The sequence below is a fragment of the Passer montanus genome, unplaced genomic scaffold (assembly GCF_014805655.1).
Source record: "Passer montanus isolate IOZ18808 unplaced genomic scaffold, ASM1480565v1 scaffold2, whole genome shotgun sequence".
Taxonomy (NCBI): Eukaryota; Metazoa; Chordata; class Aves; order Passeriformes; family Passeridae; genus Passer; species Passer montanus.
This window is the reverse complement of record NW_024366591.1, coordinates 18,278,516-18,305,331: the sequence shown is the minus strand read 5'-3', so window position 1 is coordinate 18,305,331 and position 26,816 is coordinate 18,278,516. Positions and strand designations below refer to the sequence as shown.

General features: G+C 39.6%; 1 protein-coding gene across 4 annotated transcripts in view; it reads left to right on the top strand.

Annotated features, from left to right (window-relative positions):
• Positions 1–26,816, top strand: part of SYNJ2 (synaptojanin 2) — a 65,608-nt gene that overhangs the window by 22,183 nt on the left and 16,609 nt on the right. For 3 of the 4 annotated variants that reach the window (XM_039707830.1, XM_039707828.1, XM_039707831.1), the window contains 13 exons: positions 6,562–6,648; positions 8,393–8,454; positions 11,173–11,269; positions 14,265–14,437; positions 14,848–14,929; positions 15,153–15,302; positions 15,405–15,570; positions 17,587–17,778; positions 19,890–19,974; positions 21,237–21,377; positions 24,329–24,521; positions 26,185–26,343; positions 26,537–26,693. In XM_039707830.1, coding sequence (XP_039563764.1) covers positions 6,562–6,648; positions 8,393–8,454; positions 11,173–11,269; positions 14,265–14,437; positions 14,848–14,929; positions 15,153–15,302; positions 15,405–15,570; positions 17,587–17,778; positions 19,890–19,974; positions 21,237–21,377; positions 24,329–24,521; positions 26,185–26,343; positions 26,537–26,693 — 1,744 coding nt within the window. Of the gene's footprint in view, positions 1–6,199; positions 6,427–6,561; positions 6,649–8,392; positions 8,455–11,172; positions 11,270–14,264; positions 14,438–14,847; positions 14,930–15,152; positions 15,303–15,404; positions 15,571–17,586; positions 17,779–19,889; positions 19,975–21,236; positions 21,378–24,328; positions 24,522–26,184; positions 26,344–26,536; positions 26,694–26,816 lie in introns of those variants that run through there. The other variant, XM_039707832.1, reaches the window with a different exon arrangement.

Here is a 26,816-nt window from a genome sequence, read left to right as displayed (position 1 = left end):
TCTTGTGTGCCACTGCTCCAAACCAGTTGCAAGTGAAGTCTTGGAAGATCTACACCTTTCTAGAAAGTCTGTCAGTGCATTGGGAGATACAGCTATGTCTGCTTACTGGAAAGTGGAATTTTCCTCTGGAACCTGGGAACAGAAGAAGGGAGATCTGCCATTTTAAGTGATACCTGGTACATTCTGCCATTTTAGTTGAGTATCTTCTTACAAATATTAGTGCAAAGCACTAATCCTGGTTTTTTACTCAGGATTTAAAGAACGTTCTCTTACTGAAATACAGGGAAAAGAAAGTGTTAGAAAGGGTTCTCAGCTTTTTTTTAGTGAGTCTCACATTTGTGTCACTAAACTTAGCAGTTGACTTATTATGAGAAATACTTCTGCTATCCTGCTCACTAGGTGGGTCAGAAGTAACTTATTTTATTTTGTTATATTTCTGGAGTACATCATGTTACAAATTATTAGCATGAAAAATGAGGTGGCCTTTGCATTTCAGCAGAAAACCTGAGGATTGGCTCCTGGTGAGTGGCAAAACAGTACTTGATTGCTTATGCTTCCCTTAGCTGGGTCTGGGTCAGACTCTTCATGGGAATTGCTGTGCTTTGTTCCCATTCAGCCATATGGTGAAGTGGGAAAATTGAAGGCTTTTGAGTGTTTTTTTTCAACTGGACAAGCAAAGGTGCAAGAGTGAAATGCTTTAGGGTGAAAGGCTTGAGCAGGTTCAAAATTATAACAAGAGTTTGCAGTTTTAAAGGGTTGTGTGTTTTTGTTTGGTTTCAAAAACCAAAGAAAAGAAGGAAAAAAAGGTTGCAGTTGCTAATGGTGCTAAACACTAGTTTTACCAAGCTGCATGTCCTAAGAAAGCAAAGTTGGGCTGACCACTAGGATGCCTGAGATCCAGTTCAAGCTGGCATCCCCTTGCCATTAGGAAGGAAGAGTCCAAGAATAAACTCTCTCCTACTTTCATAGTAAATGACTGACTAATCTCCTGTGAGGTAATATCTTGGCTGAATAGCATTTTGTTTCCATTTGCTGGAGCCTGTACAGTATAATGCCATGTTGGCTATGTTCTTTAATGGATAAATAGCACCCTAGGATTCTAAAAACCCAGGATTTTTCCCCTCTTTGTAGGAATTGCTTCTAACATTTTTCTATTTTTAGAAGAGGGAGAAACAATTAATCTTATCTCCAGGCAGCTCTTTTATGCATAGATGGTATGCTTTTGTCTCCCACTGAGTTAGCCTTGTGGCATTTCAGCTCTGCAATGAGTCATTTTTTTGTGGGCTCACTTAACTGCTGTGAGTCAGTGTTTGAGAAGAAGAGGGGAAAAGTAAAACATCTTCACTTTTTCTTCAAAAAAAAGAACAACTTATACTATATATTTAAGCTTTTTGATAATTTGGCTTTTTTCTTTATGAAGAAAGAAAATATTATAGGAAACACTTAAGGAAAAAGAAAATGAAAGGAAAAGAAGGCAATCCCTTCTTCAATGTGTACTTTCAGATTTGCTGACAAATATTTTGCAATGGGATGGTAGCCCTTTCTACTTTCAGCGCTTGCAGTATTGCAGTTAATTCTCAAGCAGCTTCTAAATCAGTCCATTTCTCAGTTGTAGCTTAAATGTTTCCCTTCACCTTTTTTTCCTCCCCAAGTTATCCTTTGAAGTTGAGACTGTGTTGCATTTTTGTAATTCTTTTCTTCTGATATCTTTGAGGAACTAGAAATGCTTTCTTCATTCAGTCTGTGTGCCTGTTACTGTTTACAGTTCAGCTCTTCTCCCGGTTATCCTCCAAAGAGTTATGTTAAAATCTTAGTGTGTGGATTACAAGGAACAATTCTAATTAACCAAAGACAAATACATTGTTTCAGTTTATTCCCCTTCATGGAATTGTTCAGTAAAGAAAATTGAAACCTTTAGAAAGCATTAAAAGGAAATACTATGAATTTGAATTAACCTTCCCTTTCTTCCAATTTCAGAAAAAAATGTCAGACATGGATTAAGGAAAATTATCCCTATTTCACAATACCTTCTAGACTGTGTTGGATAGCTCTCCAGGAGAGGAATGGATGCAATCGTGTGGTTGATTTATTTTCTGGATCAAGTTTTAGTATGACTCCAGGCAAGGCAAAAAGGATTATTTTGGCAAATATATCCTTGGGTCCCATGGTTTGAGCTAAAGGCACTCACAGAGAGGTATGTTTAGGCCATCTGCTGTCCACATTCTTTGTGTGGCAGATCTGGGCATCCCCCAATAAGCCATCTGAGTATCCATTTCATCACAGGCTGTGTCTTTGTGCACCCCTTGAGTCTGTAGTGAATTTTGCTGTTTGGACTTGTGACTGGATGATTATTATTTCTAATGAAGCTGGGTGATGGAGATTAGTGAATAAATTATTCCAAGCAATAAATGGGCACAGCATGCTGGGATTAGAACACCCGTGGGTTGACACAGGTGTTTGCTTCTTGCCCAGAATCTTTGTAGCAGTACATGTGCATGAAACTTGTTTACCAGGAAAAATCCTTGGATCGTAGGGGCAAGGTCTGGCCCTATGCAATAGAAGAGAAAGATTGAAAAATGTCCTGTTGAACTATTGATACTATCACCCTTGATCCTGAGCTGGAGGAAGAGGCCACAAAGAGAGTCTAAGACCACAGAAGCTGAAAGGAAAACACTGCAAATTCTAACACCAGAGGTCAGAGGCCAAGTAATCTAATGTTAAGGCAAATAGGTCTTCCACATGGGTTAACTATCCAGTGGCTGCAATGCTGTCTGATGGGAACCTGGTCTGAACGTTCATGCAGCTGACTGGGTTGGACTGTAGTATGGGCCAGAACCCTTGAGGTTAATGAAGTAATCCTCAAGTGTTTTGAGGATTTGATAGAAATGAATAGTCTCCCTGGGGTACATAGGCACCAACTTGCTGTCATTTTGGATCTAAGACAAGACGTGAGACTAGACTAGACTAAGAGATTTAGCAGGATGTATGAATCCTAATGACCAAGTGTTGTCCAAAAAGTAACTGCTTGTTGTTGAACTTCTAGAGAAAAAACAGTATGATCTTCTTATCCATGAGAAAAGGAAAACAGAGGACAGGAAAAATCTGGACATCCCGCATTTAACTTTTCTTTAAGTTATTGTCTTAAAGAACTGTTCATCTTTTGTCTAGTACCTTAGAATAAGAGAAATGGCTCTGTTAGAGGACAGGGCAATAAAGTCAAAAGTAGAACAAAAAAGTGGGACAGATAATGTGCTTGTAGAAAACATGATGTTGTGCATAAAAACTGATCAAGGCTGTGAAGAATATGAGAAAAGAAACTGTACTTGTCCATGCATAAGCAACGAAGTTGGAATAGTTTATTTATGAGTGTAATTTCAATCTAAATGTATTATCAGTGCTTATTTAAGATTTAGTAAATGGGGTTTCTTACAGTGTATGTGGCTGCTAAGATTATGTCCATTCCTGATCTGGAAAGTTGTCTTAATCTTTAAACCTGCTTTTCTTAACAAGTCTGCTGGTAGGAAGTCTGTTGCCACTAATATTGTAAGATCAAGAGATGTGTGCACTAAAAGGCATTGTCAGGATCAAGGGTCATGTTCCCTGGAGTGGTGAATGAAGGATAGTGGGTATTACTGAAATTGAGGGAAGATTTGCACAGTTATAATGCTTAATGAAATGGTTAGAGTCTGTTTAGGAAGGAATGACTGGCAGAAAAGTCATTTTAATGAGTCTCCCACTCATTAAAAAAATATTAAGTCTTTTTCCAACTCACTGGCAGCTTGGAAGAAAATAATTTTGGATTCATCTGGGTCATGAGAATGAGGTGAAAGGATTGTGAAAGACCAGAGGATTGCTCCAGAGAAGAGAATGATGAGCCCTGTAAGTGAACAGGAAAAAAAAAAGTACTTTCTTGTGAATAACTGTTATAGAGACTGTGCTCCCAGTTCAAAAACCTCATCTAATTTCTAAAAGCTACTTGGCAACATACATAAAAAAGTCAGTTTCTTTCAAATGCTCTGCCATCATAAAATAATCCTGTGTTAGACCTCAGCTTCACAGAGGATCCCCCAGCCCATCATGTCAAGGTTTAGGCCTCCTGTTTAGGTTACAGGAATGATCAAGTAGTTTGAATATTGTGGTTGTTGTTCAGTTCTCTAAATGGAAAGCTTAATAGAGCAGAAAACAGAAGAGGTAATGGGTCAAAACCAGTGAACAGAAAATATGAATGGCACTGGTAACAAACATCTGTTAACTCACTGATAAGTGGAAATAGAGCATCTGTTACTGCACAAATAAATGTTTGGTCAGTATTTTTCTTCTGCATTTGGCAGGGAGAAGTTAGGTTATATATTCATGGTGTGTAACTGAGGAAATACTGTCCATTTAAACTGTAACTCAGAAGGTACTGAAGGTACTAAACTGAAGGTACTGAATTAGAATTACTATCTGTTTATCAGTGGGTCTAGAGATTTGCAGCTGGATGTCTAAAAGAGCTGGTCAGAGAAATACTTGAGTTGTCAGTTTTGCAGTTAGGTATAGAAACAGGGACTTCCCAGAAGACTAAAGAAAATTTATCCATTAATTGATCAGCAAGCTGTTTGAATGGCCATCTTGTACTTCAGGTAAAGCTTTGTCTGTATTTGTCATCATTAGGTGTTTCATTTCTACTCAGTAATTGCTGAGATGATGATTGTTGTCAAAATTTTAAGTAGGCCAGTCCTGAATCTTTTTTTTTTTCACAGATTCAGGTTCTGATATTCATTTAGTATTAGTCAGGATATTGCTGGGACTGTAGTAGTGCTATTAATTTGCCTTACCTTGGAGTGAGCTTCTTTGGGTCCATGGCTGTGATTGAAAAGATGATTCAGTGTGTAGAAGTCTCTGACTCATCTTGGCACGACCTCTCTCAGGGAGAATGTGATAAAGAGGAAGAAGGTGGGGCTGCTTATTCCTCTCGTAGTCCAGCTGCAGAAGGAATGATCTCTTCTGAGCACAAATGTACAAAGAAAAGGCACACCAATGTGTTGCCATGGAAATTAGCTCCTGCACTCAGGTGCCAATAATGTTCAGAAAACTTTACTGGGAGAGCATGTTTTAGAGCCACATTGCTCAAACTGTGACACAGGCCTTGCAAGAAAGCTTCTCTGAGCAACACCTCAGAGAAGAGGGTTCTTAATGCTTTGGTAAGAGGTTAAAAAGATTCAAACATAGTTTTGCACTGTGTCTGCGCTGGCTATCCTTCTAGCACTGATATTTTGTCCATGATGAAACCACTTAAATTGTCTTAGTGAAATGGAGACAGTTTCACGTGCTCTGCAAAAATATGGCAGATATTAGATAAATGTTTTGTCACCAATTTTATCTAAATACCTCTTCTTTTTTTCACACATGTAGCTCTAAAAACTGTACATTGATAATGCTTATGAAGATGAGAGGTCAAGGTCAGGCATTTTCCCTGAGCCAGCCATTGGCCACATTTAGTGGAAAATCCAAAAAGACAAAACGCTTTAACGCTGTAGAGAAATCCATTTTCATATTCTATTTTCAGAGCTCCTAGCCAGCTGGCAGCAGCTGTGCCAAATGATATGATGTGGTGAGTGCAGCTACCTGGATAACCTGGATACCATTCCTCCCCAGGGCTGCAGAGCAGTCATTGTCATGCATGAGATAACGGAGATGTGTATCATGTGTATCACATATCCTCCATGGAGAGCAGCCAGGATTCCACTGCTAAGTATAGGCCAGAGGAGTGAGCTGGGCTTTGCACAGTTGCTCTGTGGTCATATTCAATCTGAAGATAGTACCTTTTATGCTACGTTAACATAATGTAACACTTTGACTGGGGGCTATGGATGGGGGAAGGTGAAAGGGGAGACCAGTCTTTGTTCTTCATATGGATTTGACCCAAAATCAGCTTCTTAAGAGTGATCCTAAGACATAAAGGGAGAGTTTGAGATCTGGCTGGGAAAGGAAGTGGAACCTCTTGCTCTAAGCCCCCTGGAAAAGAAGTAGGTCACATTGCTGCTCACTGTACCTCAGGATGGGAGTGGCAAAGCTGCTGGTTTCATCGAGTTTTATTTGGATTCTCTGACAAGGCACAGCATGCAGTGAAATAAGAAATGGTAAATACAGCAGGAGATAAGCTTATCCCCCACCTGACGTTACCCATCATCAGTCACAAGGAGCAATGACATTTTGCACAGTTGAGTTTTGTGAGAGGGACAGCAGGAGAGTATATGCCTGGTCTTTCCGAGTGTCTCCACCAGTAGATCAAATCCATCTTGATTGTGGGTGAAAGATGTGGTGGTGGTTTAAGTTTTCTCTTGTTTCTGGCGAGAAGTGAGTTGAATTTGCTGTGATGACATGAAAGCAAATACGTTGTGCTTTGTTCCACTGCCTGTGAGACTATGGAAAAGAGGCTGAGCGGTAAGTGGATACAGGGAGTACATGGTTTACTTTTTTTACCCTTGGAGTTCAGTGTCTTTAACTGTCACCTGATGAAGGGGCCACAGGCTGATAGATCTAACGGCAGAACTACTTTCCTTTATTTTGTTTTTGCAGACAATTTACTTGGATGATGATGTCTCTTCCTTTGTGCAGATCAGAGGTTCTGTTCCACTGTTTTGGGAGCAGCAAACGGGGCTTCAGGTAAACAAATAATCAGCCTACCTTGCTTCTCTCTCTTACTACTTGTCATTTAGAATTAGCATACAATATATTTTTTAATATGATCTTCAAAGTTCATTTTGTGAAAGTGCTGAGATCTTTCATTTTTACCTTGTAGGAAATTTTGTGTCTTTAGATAAACAGAACTATACCAGACAAATGGCTATAGGTGACTGAAGTCTAATGTTTTTGTATGTTTGAATGCCTCTACAGGGAACTGTTTGTGAGGAACTGTGTCCTAATGTTATAAACTGAATCTATATCTTTATAACATTTTCAGTTTTATTCCTTTGAAATGCCTGGTTGGCTTGATGATACTGACCTCCACAATGCAACAGGAATATGTAGGGATACCAGTGCTCTATAGGAGCGTGCTACCTTGAAACAAAGTAAAATGTTGGGATGGCATGTTTTTAGGATTTCAGTCAAAAGGGTGATAATCATCTAATCTGATCTTTTGTGAGGCAAAGACGTAGGATTTTGTCACAAGATTATTACATCAAATATATGGTCTGTGACTTGCAGTTTATAACAGTTGTAAGGCCAAATAAAAATCTTCCTAGCACACTGCATTCTTTTAACAGAGGGATAAGCAACTGAAATGAGTCTGCACATATATTTGTGTGTGTTAGTAGAGAAAGCACATTGCATAACTGGTTTTTTAAGATACTTTAAAGGTTCCATTATACTTTTTTTGATCATTAAACTAGAACCTATGTGCTATTCAGAGGCACTGGACTTAGCATAAAAGGAAATTACTAAATAATCCCTGTTGTCTTTTAACACCGTCCAGTGGAATACTTGCTTCTTTTTATAAAGCAAGTTTGTCCATATGATTGTGCATGTCCCACCCATGGTGTAGCTGTATGCAGCACTGTTGTTCTTTATGTTACAGAGCTATCGAGCATTCCCTCAAGTAATTTTGGCTAGTGGGTAATATCTCTAGTTAAACAGAATTTTTTATTTTTTAGTAGGCCTGGGTTTTTTGCCTAATCTGGATTAGATGATGTACTCTTACTCCTTGGGTGTGAATATATATTGGCACTGATGTTAGAAGGAATTGCGGAAACCAACCTCATGAAAAACAAATTAAGATGATGAAGTATAGGAAACAATGCATGATTCTGTACATACTTACGAGTGTAGTTTTTGGAGAGGAAAGAAGCCCTCTGTAATAATTTTGGAACAGTAGCTACCATTTAAAAGGATCTTGAGGCTACTGTTGTTGACATACATATCAAAAGACGTGTTAGTTTGATGGTACAGAATTTCATCCTTCATATTTTTGAATCACTGTTCTTATACTTTTGAAAGAAGTCGGAATACACAACCCATGGAACTGGCATAAATGCATCCCTCTCTACCAAGGCAAGGGCATTAAGAATGCTAGGCTCCCAGAATACTCATGTGAGGCAGTGTGTGCTATTTGCAAGAGGAAGCTGGCAAAGAGATGTGATTTGTTTGGCCATAAAAAGATGTGTAGGTATCCCTTTGCTTAATGGTAATTGTGTTTTCACTTGTAATTGTAAATGTTGTCTAATAAAAGCTGGGGCTTTTGTGTTAAGGATATTATGTGTGGGGGTGGTTGGAGTCTGTTAGAAATGTCTGGTGCTGTTAAAAAAATGTTTTTTTCTCTGAAGGAAAAAGGGAGACATCTAGTGACTTAGGACTCTAGCAGTTTTAAGAAGTTTTTTCTATTTCTTGGTCTTCTAATATTTTATTTTAGGTTGGTTCCCGCCATTTAAGGCTTAACAGAGGTCTGGAAGCCAATGCACCTGCCTTTGACAGGTAAGCTTCATTCCACTTTGGATCAACACAGCAGTCTGGCATGTGTCCAAGGTTTCACAACTTTGTCTTCCTAGGAAATCTTGATATGTGGAACATCTCTCAGATGATGTGGCAAATCCCCCAGGTGTGGCAGATTATTAAACTGGTTTACTTAATTTAGTCACTTTTTTGGTGCTTTTTTCCTTCTTGTTTTCAGTGGTAATTGAATTAATTTGGTTTTCTGGGTCATTTCTGTCAAAGTTTAGAAATACTGAGTGATAAGTAGAAGAAGTGTTTATGCAAACCTTGGTGAGGCAACAGATGTGAGTTTACACTTACGGTGCACAGAATATGTGTGCTTTACCACTCTAACAGAAGTAGCTAAAGAGTAAACACTGCTTTCACTCCATTCTGGATTTGGTCTTCTCTTCATTGTTTTCCTCCTACACAGAAATAGCAATGCCTTATTCTGTGACCAGTGTTGTATGATGCTATTATACTGATATTTTCTATTTTATGCAAAGACTGGCTTGTAAACATTTTTAAACCATTAAGACTCTGCTTGTCAGCTGGAAACTGTAGAAAAAGACATGCATTAGCTTGATTCCTTTGAATGTCTGACTAGGAAATGCTGTCCTCTAAGGGTGTATTTCTATGATATCCATGGGAACAGTGCCTGAAAAGCGCATGAAGAATTTGGTCTGTGGGAAATTTTCACCTTGTAAGTGCAGGTCAAGTGATTAATTTCTGTTTTGGTTTGGTTTTGGCAGATCAGGTTGTATGTTGATTTTGTGTAAGGCCTCTATTACCACAACTGTTAGCACACAGGACAGTTAATAGTTTTGCAATACTGAAGACCCCAAACAAGGATTAGAATATAAAGGGACTATGCACCATAGCAGTTTCTGCTCCGGACGTTCTTGGTCTACATTCTCCAAGCTTTTAAGGCTCTTAAATCCTACTGAATTCAATGGCCTTCGAGACTCTTGGTCTCGTGGCCATCTGGTGCTGTGATAACTTGCCCTGCCAGTGTCCCTGAAATTCCATCCATAGAGGTTTGCATTTCATAACAGAGATATTTCATGTAAGAAGAAAACAATAACTTGTTCAGCATCCTCATGTACTGCCCATGGAATTGAGAGTACCTCAGGAAGGAACAACCTTTTAGTCCTGACCCTAATAAAACTGGTGAATAGCTTTCTCCTAAGAAAGGTGAATTTAAGGATAAACTTGCACTATTCCTTCTTTTCCTTGTGCCAGTAAGTTAGATGAATTTAGGGATCTCTCTCTAACAGTCCTTTGAAAATGGGCAAGGAATAAGTGACTGCTTATATGGAAAAGTACACTGGAATTTAACAACCTGCTACAGCTTTTCCAAGATGTTAATTTGGCCTGATACGTTTAACCATGTGAGAAATGGATGGTAATTTTGTGAGACTTTTTTTTATCCTCTGTCTCTCTCCCTGAGAAATCCACAGGGAGCTTCGCTTACAGTATTCAAATAGGTGACTTGAGCTTCAGTAGTTTTGTTGTAAGGAAGCAACACTGGCAGAGAGGTAGGATCTTGATTCTGGTATCAGAAGGGTGCAACTTCTGGGGTATGGGATGAGTTGGCACACAGAGAACTGGTTGCACAATCAAGAATGCACCAGAAAATATATTTAGCTGTGTTTCCTGAAGGCAATGCTGATGACTTCTTTCTTTTTTCCCCATGGTTTTCTGTGTGTTTCTGGTTAAAGAATTTAAAGAGTAATGCCAGAAGATGTATGCTTGCTGGTTTTTGCACACTTTGCCATTACACACTATTTTGCAGCATGTAATAACTTCTCATTTTTGTGAGTCTGTTTTTTCTTGTCTATTTCTATCCAGCTTCCTCTTAAGTACTACTATAGTGTTGTCTATACATGCTGGAAATCAGCTTTAGGATCTAATTATTTCTTGATCAGCCAGCACAGCTTCTGCAGACCATGCATTCCAACTTGAAAAAGATATTTTGAGGGGACAATGGGTGTTTCAGCATTGCTAAAAGCTCTTAACTTGAGACACCTTAAATGTCAGGTTTTGAGATTTTAGTGACATAGACCAAAAAATCCAGCCCACTTTATACTTGTCCTATTTTGATCTTTTCCTGCAGAATCTGAGCCAGACAACTTGGCTAAAAGGACCTTTGTTCTGATCCAATGCAGCAGTTCTTATGATTAGTCATCTTCCTGCTTGATTTGAGTTCAGAGTGAATGTCTCCATGTTGCAGTAGCTCAGAGATGTTTGAACCCTGTCACCTGTGATGTGTGTTTGGACCTCTCTGCCCTTGGCACTGGAGTCATAGGCCCCATTGCTGCTGCTGACTCTTAGTAGTCTCAGCTCTGCAAGATGCCAGACAATTCCTGTTGAAGTGTAATACATTTTCCTCTCTTCCTGTCTTTCCTGTGTAGTTCCCAGGCTAATAGCCAAGAGGTAGGAGCATGAAGGGCAATGTCAAAGTGACATAAAAGATTTGGGGCCTATTTTCTAAGAATTCTTTCTTTAATTTCAGTACAGAATACTGTATCTATTAGTTGTGTACTTTCACCATTTTTACTTTAATAATTCATTGCAAGGAAACTGAGAAGTCTGTAGATGGTATGGCTAAAACTTCTGCTGGATGAAACAATCAGTGATCTCTACTTTGTATTTTGAAAATGGCAGTAGGCAACATAACTTAGTTTTGTTTAGTACCTATTATGGTTGCTTTTGCTGTAGGCATATGATGCTTCTGAAAGAGCAGTATGGAAAACAAGTGATCGTTAACCTTTTGGGAAGCAGAGGAGGAGAGGAGGTGCTCAACAGAGCTTTTAAGGTAAAAGCAATGATTTTCATTTTAACTACTGATTTCCCTTGAGCCTCCATGTTCTTCTGTTTCCTTCTAGCCCAGGAGGTGATGAATAGTATTTCTAAAGAAAATATGTTAATTCTTTACCACATGTTACTTACTGAGAATAGTGCTTCTTGGTTTCATGGCTTAGTTTCCAGCACTACCTTTCTGCTTACTTCTTCATCCATTTGCGTACATTCACTTTAACCAAAGTTAAAAAGAAATTGCCTGAATACTCCTAAGGATAGTTCACATTTGCAAAAGTGAGTCATAGCCAGCTTTGACATTGTATGTAGCCACCTATGCATTCCCTGGGATTGCCGGAGCTGCCTGGGGGCTGGGTGAGCCTCGATCACTGAGCACGGTGATTTAGCATCACTGAGCTCTCTTGCTCTGATTGTAATGGGAAATAGCTATCTAGCACTGATTTTGTTGGGAATTGGCTGCCTGTGCACCACATGACAGTTTGGACAGTTTGGAGAGAGATTTTCCTGGCCCCTAAGTGTCCCCAGGCACAACTAATGCCTGAAAGCAAGGATATCAGGCACTGTCGAACTAAAGCTGTGCTTCTTTCTAGTGTGGTTTTCTTTTTAAAACTAGTGTGAGTTTAAAGCCACAGTTTGGCACTGAGTGGGATTTGCAGCAGTGCAATAGCTGCCTGAATCTGGCTGGGGGTTGATGGAAGTCTTCCTCCTTAAGTGCCTGTTGTTTCAGCAAACTGTAGATACTTCAGAGGTTATGTTCCTAAAACTAATGATAGGATGATTTAAGTACACACCTTTAGTATGTGTGTATATATCATTGGTAAAGAATGTAGTGCCATGTATATATCATTGGTAATGGATGATACCAGCAGTTCTGAGCTGAAACATTTATAATGTGAAACTGAGCAAAATAAAAATTGTGGTTAAATAATAGTGCCTGATTTCTTTCCCTCTTTCTTGCAATAGTGAATTTTGAGGGAGGGTCAAATTTGTTGTCAGTTTTTTCTGTGTGATGATTTCCTTCTCCTGCAAAAGAGCTTGGAAGGACTATCTACTTCCCCAGCAGAAAATGATGAAGTGAAGGTCTCCCCTTGTACGGAATGTGGCCAAAGAAAGTAATTAATGACTTAAACTTGCAAGGCAGTGAGGAAGCACAGGAGTGGAATCTATTTCTTTTTCAGCTTCTTACGGAATTTCTGCATGACATGACTAAGCCTCTGTAATATTTTGGTTCCACTCTCTTTAAAATAGTTTTTACAGTTTGTTTTGCAAACTCCACTGAAATTTAAAGGTAAAAGATAAGGAATTCTGAAATGTTGAAATAACTTACATGGATAAAAACATGACATTTGTTGATAATTTGATACTGATATTTTCTCAAACTCTCACATTCTTGAAGATCATGTTCTAGCCAATGTCATGCAACCAGACATTAAGTCAGAAACTGGGCATCTCTAGAATAAAGACCTTGCATTTGTTAATTTAATTTAAATAAAATTTAAATTGTTTTGTCTAAGTTGTTACTTTTTTGCCTATTTTAAAAATAATAAACTCTGAAAATACCCTGTGAACTCAAAGAATTTAGACTGACATCACTGAAAACTGAAGTTTTGTATTCATTCAGAATAATTCCTTGGTCATTTCTTTACCTTTGTGTTTTAAGAAATGGATGTTAGAAAAGAATATAGAGTTAATTTGACTTGGATGATTTTAAAGGTCTTGCATTAAAAATAAAGTAATTCATAGGAGTGCGATTAGGGTTGCAAGCTTGTCTCCTGTCATTAGTTTCTCCATCTTTTTTTTGCTTTTATTTCTTTCTCTTCACTCTTCCTTCAACCTTAGTAATTCTTATCAGTGTTGGTTCAAATTATTCCTGTAATTACTGCTGCTGGGCTCTCTTGATCAGAATGTCACAGTTACCATTCATTTACCATTCATTATGCATTACCTGAATCAGACCAGACCAAAAATCAATACTGTTCCCAGGAAATGCTGTTCCTCCCACAAGCATTCCCTATAACAGATGTAATTATGTTTACACTAAAAGCAGGACTGTAGTGTAGAGTTGCAAATACTCTGACAATAATTTACACTGCAGCAGTGGGTAAATGCCATCCTCAAGTGCATTACTAGTGCCAGCATCTGTCAGGGCAGATTGGGGTGTCAACAGTAAGTCTAATGAAATACATTTTACAGGTCTCTTTCCAAGCACTGCCTTTAAATTTCTTTCTGCAGGAAAGGCTTAATGTCTTACTCAATACAATTATGCTGGTGTAACTGCTACATGTACATTTTTAATGTAATATCAGATTTGTTTTGTCCAGTGTGTGTCACAATGTAAGTGGGCAAAAGCATCCATCTCTTGGGGTGAGAATGTGCAGGAGGGAAGAGAATAGACAAAGGCTTGCATAGTTTGAGTTAATGCAATGGTTCTCTCTGCCTTTCTTGTGGAGAACAGGATGTATTACTGTTGCAGATACCTTAATGAAATTTGTGGTGATTACAGAAATGCATGTGAGGTCATTGAAATTGGAGATGAAGTACTGAGGTTATTTGTTCCTCTTCTTTCACTTCTGCAGTTTACCACAAGCACTTTATAGTTAGTTTCCTGGGGTGAATTGCTTACTTAACTTCCTCCCCCTGAGCCTGGCTAGAGCATTGCTAGTGCTGTCCTCACCTCATGCACAGAGGTAGCAGCAGACCATTGCTGCAGGGCTACCACCAACCAAGGCACAATTCTAATGTATACTTTGCAGTTACAGTTTGAGTTCCCCTGCAGGAAAACGGGTTCTAACAGTCAGGTTTACTTCTGTGAAGAAAACAAACAGGGAACTTCAGTTGCTTTTTTCATGTCTGGCCTTTCAAAATTCCCTACGAGAACTGTGTGATTAACAGTCAAGGCTTATTAATGATAAAAGCATGCTAGGTACCAAGGTACCAGTCCTTACACGTGACTTGAGCAGGATTTGTTTTCCTTCATCCTCTTATCTAAACAGAAACTGCTATGGGCCTCTTCCCATGCGGAAGACAGTCCCATGATAAACTTTGACTACCACCAATTTGCAAAAGGTGGGAAAACTGAGAAACTGGAAAATTTGCTGAGGCCTCAGCTGAAGTTGCACTGGGAAGACTTTGGAATCTTCACAAAGGGCGAGCATGTAAGTCCACGGTAAGTCTACTCTGCCCCTCTGTCCCAGTGTAGCTGGACACTGCTTGTCCTGGCATTCCCAGGTTTCTTGCTGTGTTTGGACCATGACCATAAATTGACCATCTTGAAATAAAATTTTGAGACAAAGTGTAGTCTTGGTGCTGAATCAATGATTTGGCTTAATTGCGTCTCCATGGTTTCAAATCTGCAAATTTACTAGTGCGTGGATTTGCTAATATAGTGTTGCAGATGTAATCAAGTAATTAGATGTGTTAATGGAATATATTGTGCACAGTGTGCTTGCACTGTCAATACGTGGGTGGGTGTATTCAGGCTGAACATTTGATGATCTTGTTCAATCAACTCATGATTAGATGTTATTTTAAAATATACCATTTTCTCCTCCCTCCTCTTGTGTTTGGTTACCAAAGTCTGCAGACAGGTACTTTTCGAATGAATTGCTTGGACTGCCTGGATCGTTCTAATAGTGTCCAGTCCTTCGTTGCACAGGAGGTGAGTTTGTCAGAGGACCTTCCATGGGATACCTGTAGTACATACACTGGCTGTTCCATGGGAAAGACAGGAAAGAGACTGTAAGTCTCAGTTACACAGGTCTGCCGCTCTGTGATGCAGAGTGGTGCTGCTGGAATACTGAGGATAAAAAGCAAAAACACACTTGAAAACAATGTTGGTTTCTTTTTTGTGTTTTTTTTTTCTCCTTCTGCACCTAATCCAGATACTGTTTGCTCAATTAGAGAGCCTTGATTTGAACTCTAAACCTATAATTGAGCGCTTTGTGGAATCCTACAAGGAGATGTGGACTCTCAATGGTCAAAATCTGAGCAGAGTATTTAGTGGCAATCGTGCCCTTGAGGGGAAGAACAAGGTAAAGGAAAATGGCAAAACTCTTTATTTACAAGTAAAGTAAAGAAAGATGTCCTCTTTATGCTTCAGTGTCACTTGCATTCGTAATTCCTGTCTGCTGTAGGTTGGGAAGCTCAAGGATGGTGCCCGCTCTGTGTCTCGTACCATCCAGTCAAATTTCTTTGATACAGTAAAGCAGGAAGCCATCGAGTTGTTGCTCATGGGTGACTTCTACCGTGAGGAATATGCAGACAAAGGCAAGATGCTCATGGACCAGACTGCACTGCTGGGTAAAGCCGGTCTAAACCCTTCCCTTTGTTTTTGCATCTGCTTTTAGCTGTCAGATATAAGCAATTGTACCCTTTTGGGAAAAAAAAAATCAATATATAAGCTGCTTTTGCACAGATCTGTTGTTTAAAGCACTACTTTCAAGTGACCATAGCACAACTCTTATGCTTATTTCTCATATTTTGTTTTGAACTTTTGAGTATGTTTTTCTGCACTTTGATAGTGATATTCTCTGACAGTTTAGAGTTGGACCAGGGGGAAGGATTTTAGGGCTATATTCCCAGTGTGTCCTGAGTTTGTCTTGGGGAAGTCCCTTGAGCTCAGCCTTTTTATCTGCTTAGTGGTGTCCTTGCTGTTTGCACATGCTTTTGGCCATTTGGATCTGTAAAGACACCTCTCTGTTATTTTAGCTCATTTCCCGCTTTATTCCAGGCCCCTAATAGTCCACAGCATAGACGCATTTGTTTGCACCCATCTAGAATAAACTCAGCTCTCTCTGAGAAGATATTTACATGCAAAATATAGAATAATTTCACCCATGAGTATTGTGTGGTCAGTTTACTCCAGAGAACCATTTGCTCCAGATACCACTTCAGTCATATTGGCCACTGCTTCTTCCCTGATGTTGACTGCATGGAAAATATAGATTACTTCTCTATGCCTGACTGCAAGTTGGGTAGTTAACGATTAACTCTGCTTCATTTGTTTAGACAGCAAAAGCACCTTGCTAATTTTCTATACTCAGCAAAATAGGTGAATATAGCAGGGGTTCTTTTGAGGAGTTCTTACCCAGCTAGAGAGGCATGGCAGTGCTAGATTCGTACTGTTGTGAGGCTGTGCTGCTCTCCATCTTTCCTTCCACATTCTAAACTTCTAAGGGCTTCAGTTTAAGTTGTAACTTCTAACCTTGCTAATTTTCTATACTCAGCAAAATAGGTGAATATAGCAGGGGTTCTTTTGAGGAGTTCTTACCCAGCTAGAGAGGCATGGCAGTGCTAGATTTGTACTGATGTGAGGCTGTGCTGCTCTCCATCTTTCCTTCCACATTCTAAACTTCAGTTTAAGTTGTAACTTCTGACATACTTGATTGCTTGTCCTGGTTTCAGGAATAGAGTTCATTGGCTTCCTAGTGTGTGGTATAATGTTGTATTTTGGATTTAATATGAGACTAATGAATGAACAAGTGCTTGTGTGTTCTACTTGGTTGCCAGCTGGGTTTAAACCACAGCAGGCTGGTTACATACTGAGGGTTTTAGTTGTTGCTATGTAGTGTTTATACTAAGTCAAGGACTTTCCACTTCTCATGCTCTCCCATTCAGAAGACTGGAGGGCTGCAAGAAGCTGGAAGGGGATGCAGCCAGGATAGTTGACTCCAAATGGCCAGAGGAATATTCCATACTAAATGATGCCATTCTTGATATATAAACTGGGAGTGGGGAAAGCTGACTGAGGGCTGCTGCTTTGGAACTGGCTGGGCACTGTGCCACACTGGCTTTGTATATTCTATTATATTTTTTTTTCTTCCCCTTTTCTGTCCCATTAAACTATCTTTATCTCAGTCCACGAGTTTTCTCACTTTTACTCCTGCATTTCTCTCCCTCATTTCGCTGCAGAGCAGGGAATGAGCTGGGATAAGTACTACTAAGAACTGGTTGCCCAGTGGGATTAAACCGTGACAGTGCTGTAGACTAAACTGAAAAGATTACGGGAGATAAAAGAATTTTTTTGCTTATTACTTGAAGAAGTACAGAAAAATGCAAGCTGAAAGTGGGTGACCGGCCATTCCTAAGCTTTCAAAGGGTGCCTGGTTTCTGGAAGAGAAATTGCTGACATGAACCCCAGTTATCTTGTAGCTACTGCCATTGCCATAGGAGTTATTCCCTGCCTTTTGTATTGTTGCTGCTAAGGTAATGTTATTATTTCACAGTGTCTGTGCTGCTGCAGTGTGGATGGTTTCTGTCCTTTTACAGCACATTCTTCTTTTAAACACAATCTTTCTCTCTCCCCTCTTCTGTCAGTAACTCCAAGTATTTTGAAGGCCATGTCAGAGCGTCAGTTTGAATTCACAAGCTCCAAGCGTGTTCGTGTTGCCACGGGGACCTGGAATGTGAATGGGGGAAAGCAGTTTCGAAGCAACATCCTTGGTACCAGTGAGCTGACAGACTGGCTGCTGGATTCTCCCAAGCTCTCAGGAGTTTCAGAATTTCAAGGTAAGACTTCACAGGCAAAATGTACAAACAGTATTTGCTGGCATTGCTAGAGACAGTGAGTCAGGACACAAGATTTGACCAGCCTTTCCAAGGCAGTACATTTTGGAGGGCATTTTCTGTCAGTTCTTAGAGGTTTATTCAGCTTCTCCATGCTTTTGCTGCTGCCCTGCAGAAGTGGAATGGTATGGGAAGAGCTCCTGACAGTCAGAGTTCTTTGAACACTTTGAAACAGTCCATGTGACTTATTTCAAACCTTCAGCAGGTCAGAATTTAGAGCTCTCTTTCATGCCATCATGGGATGTATCTGCTTATTCTGCACCCTGTGTGTAATTTTCTTCTTTATCTCTCTTCTTTGTTTTTATTGTGAGCGGGAGCTGTGTACTTAGGTGGCATCAGAGCATCTCCTTGGTCTCTCATCTGGAGCTAAACATATCTATACAATCTGGACTATGAGATTGTCTGGAAATGTTATTATCAAAGCCTTCAAACAAAAAGATTTACTTTGTTGAAGGTGATATTTCCTTTCTTTAGTGGTTTAGAAAACTCTTATGCTTGTGGCTTGATGAAATTGGCTGCTGAATTTCTTATTTATGGAACAAGGTCAGGTATTGTAATTGATTTACAGATTTTTAAATTAACATAAACGAAAAGAGAACATTCTGTCATTTAAAAATTGAGTGGTTGCAAAACCCATGCTTTTGTTGTTACAGTGAAATATTTCGTTTCCAGGCATTTTGCAGGCATCACAAGCCTGTGATGATACCTAACCTTGTAGCTCAGGAACACATTCCTCAAATCCTTGGCTCCCTTATACAAGTTGTCTCATTTGAGCCCTTAGTTCCTGAGTGGTATGTGATTAGGTGCAGACCACTGTATTCTGAGCAGCCTAGGTAAGTGATTAGTCTATTTCAGAAACACTTCAGATGTGTTAGCACATGACTGTGCCCACAATACTAAAATTTGCTGAGAGTCTGTCATGTGTTAGCCTTGCCAGACCGTCCCCTGAGAGAAGCAGAGGATCAGGGCTACATGGAACAGGCAGCTGTGACATGGTAGGTCTGGGCAGCTTCTGGAAGAGAGCTGAGTTATATGAATGGGCAGGGCTAGGATGCAACCATGCAAATGTCTGAATCCATGTTAACGTCAGTGCAGTGCCTACACAAATGGGCAAGTGTTCAAAGACAGGTGTCCAAAATTATTAATGGGATATTAATTAAATACATGTGACAGTGCCTGTCTGGTTAAGCTAGTAAAGGAGGCTAGTTGTCATGCTAGTTTCACCCTTGTGTCTACACAGAGTTGCTGCATATGCTGCTTTTTGTTTGTGATTTCTGAGTCAGATTTGATTTAGGTTCCTGTGTTTGTCTATATTTAGATCTTCATGTTGAATTAAGTTACAGTCACTGTGATCATGACACTTAAAAAAAAATTTAAAACTCTTTAGGCAATGGACAGACCTAGTGAGTCAATGGATTTGCTTCACACTATTTTATGACAGCATCTGATCTTTGATGTTTCCTCAGAGTAATATCCACAGAGCCAGGGAAAGAGGGGTGGGGGTCACTGTGCTCTAGGGTGATCTGACCTTAAATACAGGTGATCTAAGAAGGACTTGGAAGAAAGAAGGCAAGAAGAAACTTCAGAAGTGTCCTTAAACTAGATAAATTTGCTAAAGGCATTGAGATGGAGGTGACATACTGGTGTGTAGACATTTAAGTTCAGTTACACAGGAATCCTAGTTAGAAAGGAAGAGCACATTGGGTAAAATGACAAGCGGGTGAGATGGTGAGTAGCGAGGTGTTGTGGCTTTAGTGATGAGTGGGGTGTGGGAGAGAGGGCTTAACACTGCTACATTATAATGTTCTGTTCTGAACTGCTTCCTGCAAGAGAGATGGAGACCAACTGGTGGGAGAAAAGCAGGAAAAAAATTCAGAGGAACTGCAGGGGATGTTTTATGAGATTAGATTAAAGGAGCTATGAATATGTATGGCTTGGCAGGGGATACACAAGACAGAACTACAGGAAGGATCTCTGACAGAAATTAGAATACAAATCATTAGAAGAAACAACAATATTGTAATTCTGGTATGACTTTTCCTTCCTGCCAACAGATGATGATAACTGCCCTCCTGACATATTTGCAGTGGGATTTGAAGAGATGGTTGAATTAAGTGCAGGGAACATTGTGAATGCCAGGTACGTGAAAAAAACCACCAAACAAACAAAACCAACAAAACCCCCTAATCAACCAACCTAAAAAATCAACCAACTAAAAAAACCCCTTTCAACTGAAAAAAAACAACCCAACCAAACAAAAAAAAACGCAACAAAAAGAACATAATCTTCCCCAAAGGAACTGGACATGTTCATTTTTATGGTCACTGGGCTCACTCCATTCCAAGTCTGTTTGCAGCCAGAGCTGGAAATATGTTTCCCATTAAAAAATGGCGCTGGGATGATGTTGAAAGTGCTCTTTATATGTGAACTTCTGTGCAGTAGAATACACAGTTTCCTAAGTCGCTTAAGTCTTTATGTTGTCAGAGAAGAATTTTGATGGTTGAGGTTGATTTAACACTTGTCCTTAAAACCCTGTTTGATGTTGGAAAAATGTGCTTAATGACTGCAAACCCAATTGCCTTTCATGCGGGAATTCTAAAATGGTCTAAAAATGTCTTTGTAGCTAATTGCATTTGTGAAAACTGTGGCTAGAGAAGAAGTTAAATGCAAAGCCTAAGGTTGGCATATCAGCATGAGTGGTAGGCCAGTGTGTTTACTGGTCCCTGTGAATCTGAATGGAGGTGGAACCCTGAAGATCATGTTTCCAATGCTGATTCATTAGGCTGGCCACTTAGTTGACTGTTTTGGGAATAACAAGTTACAGCAGTGCTTATTGTGGCTGCTAGGCTGGCAGTGTATCTGCATGGATATGTTGACTTTGGAGAAAAGAAAAAGCTAGTTCCACTGACATGAGGGTATATGCAGCTATTCACAAACCTTTGCTAGGAACAGCCAACAGCTGTGAGTAGGCAGTCAACTTCCAGTCAGAAAATCCTGAGATCTCTCCACTGTGAGCACAGAAAAACTTACAAGTCATGAGATTGATTTGGAATTTTGTTTTTACAGTTATGATTGCTGTAATCAGCTTCCAGATATCCCCAGTGAATGGGTGTATCCAATGTCATGTGAGTGTGGATGTTTCTAAACGTAGTAGACAAAATCCCTCACACATCCTGAAGCAGGATAACTCTATTTGTGTGCTGTGCCTGGGCTCACTGACCCTGCTAACTCTAGGCTGGCTTACAAGGAGGTATTATTGGTCTCTGCCATGCATTCTACAGCACTTCAAGTTCGACAGCCTAATGGGATGTCTGTAAACCTAAGGCACAGTTAGTCTGTTGATTTTATTGACTGTATGTGGTTTGTTGTTATTCCATTAAATGATTTTTTGTTTGTTCCAGTACAACGAATAGAAAAATGTGGGGAGAGCAGCTTCAAAAAGCTATTTCCAGGACTCATCGCTACATTCAGCTGACATCAGCACAGCTTGTTGGTGTTTGTCTTTTCATCTTTGTACGACCATATCATGTCCCCTTCATCAGGTAAAAAAAAAAGCCAAGCCAAACAAAAAACTCCAAAACACCCCAAAACCCCAGCAAACCAAATGAAAACAAACAAACAAAAAACCCCTAAAAAACCAAAAAACACCTCAAAGTATAAGTAACCTAAGAACAACAAAAACAAACCCCAACCCAACCAACCAAAAAAAAAACCCCAAAACCCAACCTGTGTCTTCAGTGACATCTGGTGTTGGAGTGTGGCAAGAGAGCATGAGGGGGATTGCTCATCCTGTTGGGAGTCATGCAAACCTGCGTTCTGGTCTCTGCTCAGCATGGAGAAGAAGTGTGCTTGCAGACAGCAACAGGCTGGAGTCCATCTCCCTGGGTGGCACAAAGGCCAGGCAGCCTCAGTGTCTTCCTCCAGGCAGCTGAAAAGCCAGGCATGCTCCAGGTGGGCAGTCAGGGTGGAGCACCTTGTTTGGGTGCCATCTTCATGGGAAAGGAATGACCTGGGCTAGTAAGTCCGAGAGTGTTTGATGCACCAAGAGAAGGCAAGGGCCTGCCTCTGCCTGAAGGGCAGGTTTTACTTCTAGCCCTTATGGAAACAGAAGTAGTTCTAGACCTGAAAAGAATGGGGTGAAGAGATCTAATTTTGGCCCTTGACATTTTGTAGAATTGAGAGGTAAGAGAACCTATAAAGTGTTTGTCTTCCCCAGATATCATGAGAACCAGAACTGTGTGCCCAGTCAGGAGAGTGCAGAGCTATGTATCCTCTGCTTACTAGCTCAGCTGTCCCTGGAGAGTGATCAAACTCCTCCCAGAAAATTACCAACCCATGGAGATACTTGCCTTAAAATGTCTTTGCTGTGGGCAAGAATTATGCAGGCTAAATGTAAATGGTTAGGAAGTGAATAATTAGCCAAAACTATCTTTGGGCATCTGTCTGACCTTAAAGACCCAAGATGCAAACACTCCTTTCTAAACCCATATTAGGGCACTGATTGGCCACTGCATTTTGTGGTTAAAATGTCAAAAGCTGCCTCTCTTCCCTGTGATCTCATATCTACTGAAAACCTCAGAATGGAGCTTGTGCAGCATCAGGTGCTGTAGGCCAGGCCTGAGACAGAGCAATACATTGCAGGTAACTCTGATGGTCTTGCATTGCTGCTTTCCAGTAATCTTTCTTCAAAATGATTTAAAATAATTACTTTTTTTTTGCTGCTATGAAGCAGTCCAGAGGAGAAGTGTTTCTCTCAGTTTGTGACTTTTCACCTGGCTTACAAAACTTTGAGTAATCCAGTAGGAAATTAATGGTTTCTTTTCACCTGGCTTACAAAACTTTGAGTAATCCAGTAGGAAATTCATGGAAATGGAAAATGGAAATCAGAAGCAGAACAGCACAGTGGTTCTGTTGCAGTGGTCAAAGTGCTGAAAATTGGATGTGGCCCTTTGATACTCAAGAGAAAAAGGGAAGGATTTGATTTTAGTGACCAAGTTTCATCATTTAATGCAAATGTGCTGCTATGTGCTATGTGAGCATAATCAAATCTAACCTGTATGCTTGCATATTTTGTCCCATGTCTAGAAAAGAAAAGAAAAAATGATCAGAAGTGCAAAAAAAAAGCCTGTGTGCTTACAGAGATTGAAGAGATTTAGACAGAAGATAGAGAATAGAGACAATAGCTAGTTTATACATCAGTGAAAGGATTGATGAAACACAAGCAGTTGAATTTACAGTGGGTTACCCATCTCAGCATAAACTTTGCCATGAACTAAATCAGTTGAATACCAGTCAGGAGATGAGTAGGCAGGCAGCAGGAGTGAGTGAAAAGACTGAACACCGTGCTTCTGTAGGATTGCTTAAAACCCATTGTTTCACAGAAAACTTTGATGTTCCTCCTTTGCCTCCCTGAGGGTGTCTTCTGGTGGTGTCCTGCTGTCAGGAAAAGACAGGAAATTAAAGATAGAGAAAAAAGGTCTAAAGGATGGGGGAGGAAGAGAGAAGAAAATGAAGGGGGTGGGGAAAGGAGACCTGTAACATCTTGCATCATTTACATCACGAATTTCTGAGAATAACTCAAATAAGACTTAGCAGTTTTCTGCACGTCCCTTTTTAACATCAGGAATATTATTGTCAGATCTGCTTGATGTTTTCTCTGGAAAGTAAAATTTTCTCCCTGGGAAAGACATGCATGGTACTGGGGTTGGCTAAAACAATGATCTCATCACTTACTTATCTGATCAGACAGCCATGCTTTGTTCTTGGAGTAGCTTGGCTATTTGGGAGAAATTACCATGAGAGCAGGTGGTCTGCTTTATCAAGTTATCCTTCTGTAGTGAAGTGTGTGCTAATCATCACATTGAAATACTAAGTGATTAGCAACATGGAGACCTCAAGCAATTTGTCATCAGTACAGAACTCATTTGAGAAGTTACATATAAATAGTTGTATCCAATAATCTCTGATTTTATCACATCTGATTTTATGAAGTATGGGTTATGATCTGTTGCTCTTTAATTAAATGGAAAATCCATCATGAATTGTGAAGTTGGGTTTCAACACATATGAACAGTAAATTGTTAACTGTCTGAAAAGCAGATTCCCATATGTTCAAAAGGAAAAGGAAGTATAGTAGTAAATTTAGTTATTGTCAATATTTTAAGGATCATGGTAGAGGGAAACATGAAAAGTATATTCTATAGAAATTTCCAGTATTTCAGAAATTATGATTTGTTTGGAAGGGACAAGAAAAGGAGAAAAATATTTTCAAATAGTTTTATTTCTGTAGTATTGTATTAAACTTAATTTGAAACATAAGTACATGAACATCAAGGAACTAAAAGATGTGCCTAAAAGCAGCATGCTTTCTAGAGGGGAGAAGTCATGGCATTGTAAACTGGCTTTTCCCTTTACGTTGCAGTCAAAGTTAATTGAATGTTTGTCCCTGAAGCCCTTTACTCTATTCCCTTTCTTTTTTTTTTTTTTAATGCAGGGATGTAGCAATAGACACCGTGAAGACAGGAATGGGAGGAAAAGCTGGGAATAAAGGGGCAGTGAGCATTCGGTTTCAGTTCTATAGTACCAGTTTCTGCTTTATATGCAGTCACTTGACTGCTGGGCAGACTCAGGTGAAAGAGAGGAATGAAGATTATAAAGAAATCACACAGAAACTCAGCTTCCCAATGGTAAGTATAGATGTATGTGTGCTAAAAATATTGCAGATAAAGGTGGTATCTTTACATCATGAAAGCTGGTCTCAGGCTGCCTTTGATGACAGGTCATCAAAGAAGGCATCTCAGTACCATGAAAGAAAATGTTAAAGAAAATGTGAGCAAATAAATAAATAAATAGGGAAGCGTGTTTCACAGAAGACTAGATTCTACCCAATATAGCACTTGCTTTACAAAAGCACTAATCCTTTCACAAAACAGAGTTGCTCCAGTGCTTGAAAAGTCCTTGGCTTTGTGCAGTTAAGCTCTAGATGACTGATGTTGGAACTGGAGATTGTGATATTGATAGTTCTTGCTGGCTCTAGTGAGTGAGAATTCCTGAAAGACCATCCATGCCATTCAGTGCAGCAGTGCCTTGGCTGCTTCTGGTTGGGTATGGTGGATCAGTTCTTGGGCACTGACATGGTACCTTCTGTTCCCTTCACTTTGTCCTCGTGAATGTGTCACTCTCAAGGAACTGCTGGCTTCTCTCAGAGCATGGCAGGAAGGCACCACTGGTCTGCATGAGTAACTTTTCCCCTAAATTGTGTCAAATCAATCACCCTAGGGTTTTAATTCCAGGTCAGTAGATAACCCATGAGATTTGGTAGCAGGGCTCCTTTGCTTCCCTTAATGTTGATTGCTTTAATTTCCACAATATGTTCTTTCTTGGGTCTCTCTGGAAAGGCCTAAGCTAGGAAGGGATTGGGCCAGTTTGTGTATTCTGGTTAGTCAGCAAAAAATGACATTTAGGTTGCAAAGCATAAAATGTTACCTTCCTGTTGTTTGTACGGTTTAGAGACTTGGCATGCGCAGCATATCAATCAGTTGGTTTATGTAGGAGCTAATACTGACAGACTGGACATCCTGCAAAGAAGATCTGTTCCAAATGGCCATAAAGTTGTGCTTATGGTGGTTTTTCTTCTAAACCTCGTTAACTGTTTGATGTCCTTTACACTTAAAACAGCTGAAGGTACCTTGCGTGTATAATGCATATAAAGAGTGCCCTCTAGTGCTGTGACAGCCACAGTCTGAAACGTTTCCCTTATGAATCTCTGGTGTTTAGAGGCTTATAGCTCTACTGGGAAGAAAAAAAACCCAAAAAACAAAGGACTGGTTAGAGGATATAGTGCTAAATTTAGAACTGGAGTGAATTTTCATTAACGTTTGATTTCAGTACCTTTACAAAACTGTGACGTGCACGTAAGATTGAATTTGGAGGTTGTTCTTACTCAGGAGCTTGTTGCTAAATTTGCCTTGGTACCAGAAGCACATTTTGTGTTATATTTAGAATATGCAAATATATGCATGTGAAATGTGTTAGGGAAACAAACATATATTTTGAATATTCATGACAGACAAATTATGAATATAAAGCTAGGATCCAGCTTAGACATACCTTCAGAAAAGAGGGGTCAGAGTCTGACATTCTTATTTACAAAATTCAGCTCATTGGGGTGCCAAAGCCAGTGAAGGAACCATTCTATTTTAGCACAAAATGAATTTTGACAAATAAATTGTGATGACTAGGTCTGGTATTTAGTAATTCAGAGAGATGGAGTGCTACATTTCAGTGCATTTTAAAGTTGTTTTCATGAATGTGATTTAACATTAACAGTATTCTGTACTTCAAAACTAGGGGCAGAACATGTTCTCCCATGACTATGTCTTCTGGTGTGGTGATTTTAACTATCGCATTAATCTAACGTATGAAGAAGTCTTTTATTTTCTCAAACGTCAAGACTGGAAGACACTTTTGGAATTTGATCAACTACAGCAGCAAAAATCCAATGGAAAAGTAAGGCAGTGTGTCTCATTTTATTGAATGTTGGCTGGGTCTTTCTTGTTCCTTGAGAGAGTGAAGAGGTTGCACATTCAGTCTCTTGTTTGTAGCACTTTAATGCAGCAATTTGTTTAAAAATAAGAGCATTGTTTGTGAGGAAACAAAGTTCCTCATCTGTAACTTAAAGAGATATTCTTTATTTAATTAGATTTTTAAAGACTTCCATGAAGGGACTATTAATTTTGGACCAACGTATAAATATGACGTTGGCTCGGAGGCTTATGATACAAGTGATAAGTGCAGAACTCCAGCGTGGACTGACAGAGTGCTTTGGTGGAGAAAGAAACTGCCCTTTGAAAAAACAGGTGCGTGGAATCCTTCTTTATCTGAAAGTTGGTTTAAAATTCACCTAGGACCCACTTAAGGGGATTTAATCTAGTGAATGGTGCTTTACTTGAGCAGATGTTCTTTCAGCTTCGCTGGATTAA